Source organism: Oncorhynchus gorbuscha, linkage group LG10, assembly GCF_021184085.1.
Source record: "Oncorhynchus gorbuscha isolate QuinsamMale2020 ecotype Even-year linkage group LG10, OgorEven_v1.0, whole genome shotgun sequence".
Classification (NCBI taxonomy): domain Eukaryota; kingdom Metazoa; phylum Chordata; class Actinopteri; order Salmoniformes; family Salmonidae; genus Oncorhynchus; species Oncorhynchus gorbuscha.
Window position 1 is genome coordinate 16,329,384 of NC_060182.1, and position 9,896 is coordinate 16,339,279.

The 9,896-nt window shown below is 43.6% G+C and overlaps 1 protein-coding gene across 1 annotated transcript in view; it reads right to left on the bottom strand.

The window, feature by feature from the left end:
- LOC124045420 (uncharacterized protein YMR317W-like) overlaps positions 1–1,942 on the bottom strand; it is a 101,842-nt gene extending 99,900 nt beyond the window's left edge. Inside the window, exons 1-3 of the mRNA XM_046364714.1 lie at positions 1,931–1,942; positions 1,306–1,772; positions 1,026–1,264 (exon numbers count right to left, since the gene is read on the bottom strand). Coding sequence (XP_046220670.1) covers positions 1,026–1,264; positions 1,306–1,772; positions 1,931–1,942 — 718 coding nt within the window. The remainder of the gene's footprint in view (positions 1–1,025; positions 1,265–1,305; positions 1,773–1,930) is intronic.
- Positions 1,943–9,896: the final 7,954 nt, after the last annotated feature.

Sequence of the window (9,896 nt, forward strand, 5' to 3'; positions counted from 1 at the left end):
AGAGAGAGAGAGAGAGAGAGAGAGAGAGAGAGAGAGAGAGAGAGAGAGAGAGAGAGAGAGAGAGAGAGAGAGAGAGAGAGAGAGAGAGAGAGAGAGAGAGAGAGAGAGAGAGAGAGAGAGAGAGAGAGAGAGAGAGAGAGAGAGAGAGAGAGAGAGAGAGAGAGAGAGAGAGAGAGAGAGAGAGAGAGAGCGAGAGAGAGAGAGAGAGAGAGAGAGAGAGAGAGAGAGAGAGAGAGAGAGAGAGAGAGAGAGAGAGAGAGAGAGCGAGAGAGAGAGAGAGAGAGAGAGAGAGAGAGCGAGCAAGAGAGAGCGAGAGAGAGAAAGAGAGAGAGAGAAAGAGAGAGAGAGAGAGAGAGAGAGAGAGAGAGAGAGAGAGAGAGAGAGAGAGAGAGAGAGAGAGAGAGAGAGAGAGAGAGAGAGAGAGAGAGAGAGAGAGAGAGAGAGAGAGAGAGAGAGAGAGCGAGAGAGAGAGCGAGAGAGAGAGAGCGCCAAAGAGAGAGAGAGCGAGAGAGAGACAGAGAGCGAGAGAGCGAGAGAGAGAGAGCCAAAGAGTGAGAGAGAGAGAGACAGAGAGCGAGAGAGAGAGGGAGAGAGCGAGAGAGAGAGCGCCAAAGAGAGAGAGAGCGAGAGAGAGACAGAGAGCGAGAATGAGAGAGCCAAAGAGAGAGAGAGAGAGAGAGAGAGAGAGAGAGAGAGAGAGAGAGAGAGAGAGAGAGAGAGAGAGAGAGAGAGAGAGAGAGAGAGAGAGAGAGAGAGAAAGAAAGAGATAATTGTATATACACTCAAGGTAGCTAATGAGGAGGGAGGCTAGAACATGTGTTTATTATGTGTGTATTTATGTTTATGTATGTGTATGTATGTGTGTATGTGTGTGTATGTATGTGTATGTGTATATGTATGTGTGGGGTGGTAAGTTGTGTGTTCATAACTTTAATGTATTTTACACCACGGTTCAGATAATAAATTAAATACCTTTTCTATTAGAATGTAAGAGTTAAGAGTACATATTTCTGGTTTTGAATTACTATGCCTCCAGTGGGGAGACAGATCGGAGAAAGAGTTGGACAAGGAGCTGGACACGGAGCTGGACACGGAGCTGGAGACGGAGCTGGACACGGAGCTGGAGACGGAGCTGGACACGGAGCTGGAGACGGAGCTTGAGACAGAGCTGGACACGGAGCTGGACACGGAGCTGGACACGGAGCTGGAGACGGAGCTTGAGACAGAGCTGGACCCGGAGCTGGAGACGGAGCTGGACAAGGAGCTAGAAATGGAGCTGGAGACAAGCTGGACACGGAACTTGACACAGAGCTGGAGATTGAGCTGGAAAAGGAACTGGAGTCGTAGCTAGAGACAGAGCTGGACAAGGAGCTAGACACGGAGCTGGAGACGGAGATGGAGACGGAGCTGGATACGGAGCTGGACACGGAGCTGGAGACCGAGCTGGAAAAGGAACTGGAGTCGTAGCTAGAGACAGAGCTGGACAAGGAGCTAGACACGGAGCTGGAGACGGAGATGGAAACGGAGCTGGACACGGAGCTGGAGACCGAGCTGGAAAAGGAACTGGAGTCGTAGCTAGAGACAGAGCTGGACAAGGAGCTAGACACGGAGCTGGAGACAGAGATGGAGACGGAGCTAGACAAGGAGCTGGACACGGAGCTGGACAAGGAGCTGGAGACGGAGCTGGAGCTGGAGACAGAGCTAGAGACAGAGCTAGAGACAGAGCTGGACAATGAGCTGGACAAGGAGCTGATGACCCATAGCTGATGACACTAGAACAGAGCCCATTGGTAAATAAACACCAACCGACAAGTAATTGAATGCCTTAATAATGACTAAATAGCACCATTAACGTGCTCGGAGTAAAGCTAGGAGAGCCTAATGAATTCAGGAGCTCCTGAGCATATAAGCAACTCTGGTAATGCCTTACGATGGCTGGCATGCTGCACTCTTGGCTGGGGCTTGGGTATAAGGCTGCGTCTGAGTTATGGGGCTAGGGTACAGGTTTGGTGCTAGAGTACTAAAATGGGGTTGGATCTGGGATTGAGGTATTAAGCAGGAATTTAGGGCTGGGGTATAGGCATGAGGCTGGGGTAGGGTTGCAAAATTCCATGAATTGTCAAAAATTACCTGGTTTTCCGGAAATCCTGGTTGGATGCTTCTGGATTTCTGGCGTAGTCCCTCCTGATTCCGTGAATTTTGGGAATTTATTGAAAGTTCCCGGAGTTTTGCAACCCTAGGCTGGGGTATCAGGCTGAGGCTGGGGCTAAGGTTTAGGGGACCCAGGCACATAGGGCTGAGAACTCTGTTCTAAGGAACTGTGACCTGTAACTGCGTGGAAGAGTTTGTTGTGGGAGCTGAGCCTGGTATTCAGTGCTGCTAGCAGCGGGCCAAACTAGGAGCCGTGTGTGTGGATGCTGCATTCAGATAGGATCTCAGTGGGGGGTGTGAATGTGTGATCGGAGACTAAAATCATTACAGTACGCCTGGTCACTGTGTCCTTGGCTCTTCCTTCCTTCCTTCTGCTGAGCTGGGCTTCCCGCTTCCTCTAGCTAGCCTCTCTCTCTCTCTCTCTCTCTCTCTCTCTCTTTCCCTATCTCTCTCTTTTATCACCTCTTCTCCCCCTCTTTTTTCTCTCATCTCTCCCTTTTCTCTATTTTTTTCGCTTGTCTCGCTTCTTTCTGTGTTTCCTCTCCTCCTCTCTCTATGGTAATGCCACTTCCTTTACATCCTCTCTCATCCACCTATTCCCTCCTATTTTGTAGTTTCTCTATGCCCTTCTCATATTCATTTCTCCTCACTGTCCATTATTTCTCTCTCTCCCTTTTCATCTCCCCGTCCCTCTTTACGCCACATGCCCACGCAACCACTAAGGTTCAGTATGTGGAAGGCTGCTCCTGAAGCATAGGGCCAGAGAGAGAGGAAGAGAGAAAGAGAAAGAGAGAGAGAGAGAGAGAGAGAGAGAGAGAGAGAGAGAGAGAGAGAGAGAGAGAGAGAGAGAGAGAGAGAGAGAGAGAGAGGGGGGGGGGGGAGAGAGAGAGAGCGAGAGAGAGAGGGGGAGAGGGGGAGAGAGAGGGTGAAAGAGAGGTTGGAAGAGGGAGTGTGTGTGTGTGTGTGTGTGTGTGTGTGTGTGTGTGTGTGTGCGTGCGTGCGTGCGTGCGCGTGTGTGTGTGTGTGTGTTCAGTAATGCCAAGGTTGCAAATATGCAAGCATCTAAACCGATAAACAAAATCAATAAAGGTTTTAAAAGCACGATCAAACAAATATGATCACTTATGATTAGTGAACACATATACCGTTCAATCCTTTCTCACCTATTGATTTACACATTTCATGCAATTGGAAATGTAATCATGAATAACCTATTGAAAACACTGGATACATTTGTACACTCTTTATAAGGTGGCACAGCAATGCATTCATATTGAAACAGGTTCCAGGTAGGGGGAGATATTATTACTGAAGAACATTATGTGGTTTTTTATTAAAGAATTCATAACCTTTTGTATTTCTGAGGGAGAATATTTCAAGGAAATAAAATGAGAGCACTCAATTGTTAAGCTGTATTTCAAGCATAAACTGTATATATACAGCAGAAGTGTTTTTCATGTTTTTCATGTTGTTTTTGTGCAAATGTGCTTACAAAATTAATATATACAGTCCAAATACAAATGTGTTGTATCCTTATATTTGTTTATATGCAAAACTAAGTTAATCATTAAAGAAGGATAACAAAGTACATGATGATAAAATAATATAATCCAAGGTTGTGTGTTCTACCACATAGGGTCTCTTATTTCTTCCTCTTTTCATTACCTGCCTGTATAGTGTGTACTGTAGCCTAGGCCTGTGTGCTCAGCCAGGTTGATCAAGATCCACTGTGAAATTAGACGTCGGGATATTACTTCAAAACTGGCCACCAGCGGCAACGGTGAGTGCTATTACCAACAAATATCCTTGGATTTTGCAAGGGTGTTGTGGATGTGATTGACGGTTCCGAGGACCTTGTGTTCAATACAAGTGCTAGGCACTTGTTTTTAGCCTATCCCAAACCTTCACCCTTAATTTAACCATTCGTAATTCATCCCTAAATTTAACCTCTGAAATTAGACATTTCTGGACTATAGTCTGATGCTGAAGTGAGACTGTGAGAGCTTGTCGGTGTGCTATCCCTGAGTCCACAAACAAACACACACACACACACAAAGCATTATTATCACAATAAAAAGTAGGCCAAATCTATAACGGTCTGTAACAGAGTTGACACCTCTACACCCCAGAAGAGAGAATAATCATTTAATTACATTAAGAACAGGAATATTACTATTGTAATACAGTAGGCCTACTCTTACACAGTATATGTATGTAGTTGAGTCCAGTACAGTAGTGCTGGTAGTTGAGTCCAGTACAGCAGTGTTGGTAGTTGAGTCCAGTACAGTAGTGCTGGTAGTTGAGTCCAGTACAGTAGTGTTGGTAGTTGAGTCCAGTACAGTAGTGCTGGTAGTTGAGTCCAGTACAGTAGTGCTGGTAGTTGAGTCCAGTACAGTAGTGCTGGTAGTTGAGTCCAGTACAGCAGTGTTGGTAGTTGAGTCCAGTACAGTAGTGCTGGTAGTTGAGTCCAGTACAGTAGTGTTGGTAGTTGAGTCCAGTACAGTAGTGCTGGTAGTTGAGTCCAGTACAGTAGTGTTGGTAGTTGAGTCCAGTACAGTAGTGCTGGTAGTTGAGTCCAGTACAGCAGTGTTGGTAGTTGAGTCCAGTACAGTAGTGTTGGTAGTTGAGTCCAGTACAGTAGTGTTGGTAGTTGAGTCCAGTACAGTAGTGTTGGTAGTTGAGTCCAGTACAGTAGTGTTGGTAGTTGAGTCCAGTACAGTAGTTTTGGAAGTTGAGTCCAGTACAGTAGTGTTGGTAGTTGAGTCCAGTACAGTAGTGTTGGTAGTTGAGTCCAGTACAGTAGTGTTGGTAGTTGAGTCCAGTAGTTTTGGAAGTTGAATCCAGTACAGTAGTTTTGGTAGTTGAATCCAGTACAGTAGTGTTGGTAGTTGAGTCCAGTACAGTAGTGTTGGTAGTTGAATCCAGTACAGTAGTGTTGGTAGTTGAATCCAGTACAGTAGTGTTGGTAGTTGAGTCCAGTACAGCAGTGTTGGTAGTTGAGTCCAGTACAGTAGTGTTGGTAGTTGAGTCCAGTACAGTAGTGTTGGTAGTTGAGTCCAGTACAGTAGTGTTGGTAGTTGAGTCCAGTACAGTAGTGTTGGTAGTTGAGTCCAGTACAGTAGTTTTGGTAGTTGAATCAAGTACAGTAGTGTTGGTAGTTGAGTCCAGTACAGTAGTGTTGGTAGTTGAGTCCAGTACAGTAGTGTTGGTAGTTGAATCCAGTACAGTAGTGTTGGTAGTTGAATCCAGTACAGTAGTGTTGGTAGTTGAGTCCAGTACAGCAGTGTTGGTAGTTGAGTCCAGTACAGTAGTGTTGGTAGTTGAGTCCAGTACAGTAGTGTTGGTAGTTGAGTCCAGTACAGTAGTGCTGGTAGTTGAGTCCAGTACAGTAGTGTTGGTAGTTGAGTCCAGTACAGTAGTGTTGGTAGTTGAGTCCAGTACAGTAGTGTTGGTAGTTGAGTCCAGTACAGTAGTGTTGGTAGTTGAGTCCAGTACAGTAGTGTTGGTAGTTGAGTCCAGTACAGTAGTGTTGGTAGTTGAGTCCAGTACAGTAGTGTTGGTAGTTGAATCCAGTACAGTAGTGTTGGTAGTTGAATCCAGTACAGTAGTGTTGGTAGTTGAGTCCAGTACAGCAGTGTTGGTAGTTGAGTCCAGTACAGTAGTGTTGGTAGTTGAGTCCAGTACAGTAGTGTTGGTAGTTGAGTCCAGTACAGTAGTGTTGGTAGTTGAGTCCAGTACAGTAGTGTTGGTAGTTGAGTCCAGTACAGTAGTTTTGGTAGTTGAATCAAGTACAGTAGTGTTGGTAGTTGAGTCCAGTACAGTAGTGTTGGTAGTTGAATCCAGTACAGTAGTGTTGGTAGTTGAGTCCAGTACAGTAGTGTTGGTAGTTGAGTCCAGTACAGTAGTGTTTTTTAGTTGAGTCCAGTACAGTAGTGTTGGCTGCCTGTCTCCTGTCATCTCTCTTCTCTCAAACACACAGAAAATGTAAACAAGACTGAGATTCCCTGGGCTCTGATTGGTGGATTCCCTGCCTGGCGGTAATGTCCTTGAGAATGTGCAGACAAGGGACAGATAATGTTCTGACACCAGATACTCTAAACCCAGTCCCAGATCAACACATACTCCCCTCTCCTTCTTCTCTGCTTATGCTGTCCATCCATCTGGGTGGAGGAATGGAAGGATGAGGGGATTAAGGGATGTCTTAAGAAGAAAGTATCACATATATGATGTACTGTTTTATATTTTTTTTTAATGTATTTTATGTTTTAAGTGTAATATAAGTGTCTTAATGTGTTTGGACCCCAGGAAGGGATGCCTGATAAAATTCACATAAATACATGTCCTCATCTATTAAAAAGAGATGATAGATATGTCTGCCTGAATGACTATTCATTCTCTGTAGACACAGTGCCGTCTATCCCCAACATGCAGCTATCTCATCCACCTTGTAAGCAATAATATCAGCAGTTTATAATTGAAACAGGGTTTGTATTCTAAATGTATTATTTTAAAGTGTGAATTTCAAAATGTTAATATCTTCACACACACCAATTATCAAGAAAAAGTATTTAGAAAGAAGTTCAACAGTTAAGTTGAATTCATGCTGAATCCATTCATCCATTACACAGAGGTAACTTTAGGTTAATGCAAGGGCGTCATGCAGCCCAAAAATCTGAGGGGGCACAAAGTACGTGAGGATGGTTGGGGGGTGGGTCCGGAAGTTGGAGAATTTAACATTTTTCAAACACCTGAGACAGCTTTTTCTTGAAAATCTAGAGCCATAATCAGTGTGCTTAATTCTATGAAAAAAATCTGTCTATTTTTCTGCATATCTAAGCCTACCTCTTGAGCTGTCTGTACCCTGAATAGTGTTTATTTTTTTAAAGAAACTTAATATGCTTCTCTACTAAAATCTGTCTAAAAGATTGAAAGGATTGTGAATATTATTCAGTACATGTAGTTATTGCTTTGCTTTCCTAAATTCTACTAACATTGCCAGCAAGCAAAAAATCAAAAAATGATATATATATTTGTCACATGTGCCAAATACAAGTGTTAAGAAAGTATTTACTAAATATACTGGAGTAAACAATACATTTTAAATTTTAAAAATATATAAAGAAATATCAATGATAAAATAACAGTAAAGGGGTGGGGGTCAATGCAAATCATCCGGGTATCCATTTGGTTAGCTGTTCAGGGGTCTTATGGCTTGGGGGTAGATGCTGTTAAGAAGCCTTTTAGACCTAGACTTGGCGCTCCGGTACTGCTTGCCGTGCGGTAGCAGAGAGAACAGTATGTGACTAGGGTGACTGGAGTCTTTGTCAATTTTTAGGGCCTTCTCTGACACCTCCTGGTATTGAGGTCCTGGATGGCAGGAAGCTTGACCCCAGTGATGTACTGGACCTTACACACTACCCTCTGTAGTGCCTTGTGGTTAGAGGCCAAACAGTTGTCATACCAGGCGGTGATGCATGCCAGCTAAGGTACAGGTAAGTGCCAAAATAATGGAAACTGAGGGATACAAAATATATTGAAAGCAGGTGCTTCCACACATGGTTCCTGAGTTAATTAAGCAATTAACATCCTGTCATACTTAGGGTCATGTATCAAAATGCTGGGCAGGCCATTATTTTGGCTACCATGGCTATGCCCCCCTAGGATGACAATGCCCCCATCCACATGACACGAGAGGTCCCTGATTGGTTTGAGGAGCATTTAAACGATGTAAGCCATATGACATGGCGGTCTCAGTCACCAGATCTCAACCCAAATGAACCCTCATGGGAGACTCTGGAGCGGCCCCTGAGACTCCATTTTCCACCACCATCAACAAAACACCAAATTATGGAATTTCTTGTTGAAGAATGGTGTCGCATCTTTCCAATAGAGTTCCAGACACTTGTAGAATCTATGCCAAGCTGCATTGAAGTTGTTCTGGCTTTATTTTGGAAGTTGCCTGTAGTTAGACAAGCTAGCTACTCTAACTTGATTGATAGCCTGAAATGGCTTCTTGACAGCCAGTTATGAGGTTGGGAGATTGGGAACCTATCTGGGCTAGCTTCATAAAATTGCTAGGTGGCTAGTAGTATTACTGAGAAACAACAACAACCACAACAATATCTATATATATTTTTAAACAGGACAAATCTGAGAGGGCACATGCCCCTATGCCTTATGGGCATGATGTCTCTGGTAAATGCAGTATTCAGCCCTGTGACAGGGGAAAGATCAAGGACTATAGAAAGGAATTCACCTTTCTCTGCCACTGCTATGCAGTTTGTGTAGAGGCCTATAAGAAATAGACGAGCCCATACAAATTAAAAGCACAGACAACTTGTGTAGGTGATAGTAATATCATAACGATATTTCCCACAAATTGGGGATTTGAATTGCTACATTTTCTTCCCCTTCCGTTTGTGCAGAGTTGCAATGTCAAAGATCTTATTTTACCGTAGGTACCTGCAAGGTGGGATTTCTGCAAACGTCAGCAGCACAGGCCAGCACCCAGAGTCTCCCTGGTCAACCTGGTCTCAGAGCATTTCATATTGTTGTCTGTTGGTCTCAAAGCATTTCCTATTATTCTGTATGTACATCCGAGACACTCAATTTAGCATGAAATGTATGTTTTGTATGGTATATATTACTTTGTGGACGTCCATCATACATGTTGTATGATACTGTATGTTATGAATTACAATTTGTATTATGTGTTAGGAATTTGAAAAACGTACAATATGTTACACATTTGCAAAACCTATGATACGTTACGAATTCTAGCTAGGTGGCTAACATTTGCTAGCTCGCTGATGTTAGCTAGGCTAGGGGTTAAGGTTAGCTAACGCGTTAAGTAGTTGCAAAGTTGCCCTTGATGAGATTTGAACTCACAACCTTTGGGTTGCTAGAAATTTAAGTTTTTTGCCTTAAGTAACCATTTTACATATGTAATCATACCAAAGATAACATTTCATACTTAATCGATTGTCTCAGATTTACTTACAGAATAATACGAGATGCTCTGAGACTAGGTTGCACTGCAGCACGAGATTAACGGGTGGTCCCAGTAAGGATTATGCTTCTGTTGTGCGCAGTATTTGGTCAAATTCCAGGGTTCCTACCATGCAATGTGTTCAAATCAAGAGACTAATCTAGAATTGATGACAGGCCTGCTACCAGTGACTGCAAAACGCAATCACAGACTGGTAAAGTAGGCTATGGCCACAGTGGGCCTGCTACACTAATTTTGCCTCTGTAACATGTGCAGCAGCTTTGTTTCAGTAATAGCCAATAGGGCCATGTTTTTTCACTAAGAAATGAGGCTGGTCTGTATTTCCAACAGTGTGCATGTAGACTATAGGCATACACATTTAGGCCGCACGTTCATGAACACAATGCTATGACTTCATATCAGCTACTGTATCTCGGGAAATGCCTTCACCTATAGCCTACGTAACGTGGTATCATAACTGTATTTAGCTTATAATGGACATTACATATTTCTGTTCAGTAGGCTTATACGCTACGACTAAAGTACAGTCGACGTATTCAGCTCAAAACGGTGTGGCAGGAATTGGGCTATGTTTTAGTGACGGAAAGATTTACCAGAACGCTGTAGGCATGTCTTCCTAAAAACATACTTTTCCCGAAACTGTAGGCTAAATGTGTAGCTCTGTGTATAAGATCGGAGCCGCCTGTAGCTTGCAACGGAGCATTCACATTACTCCATGTTACATTTAGCAGACACT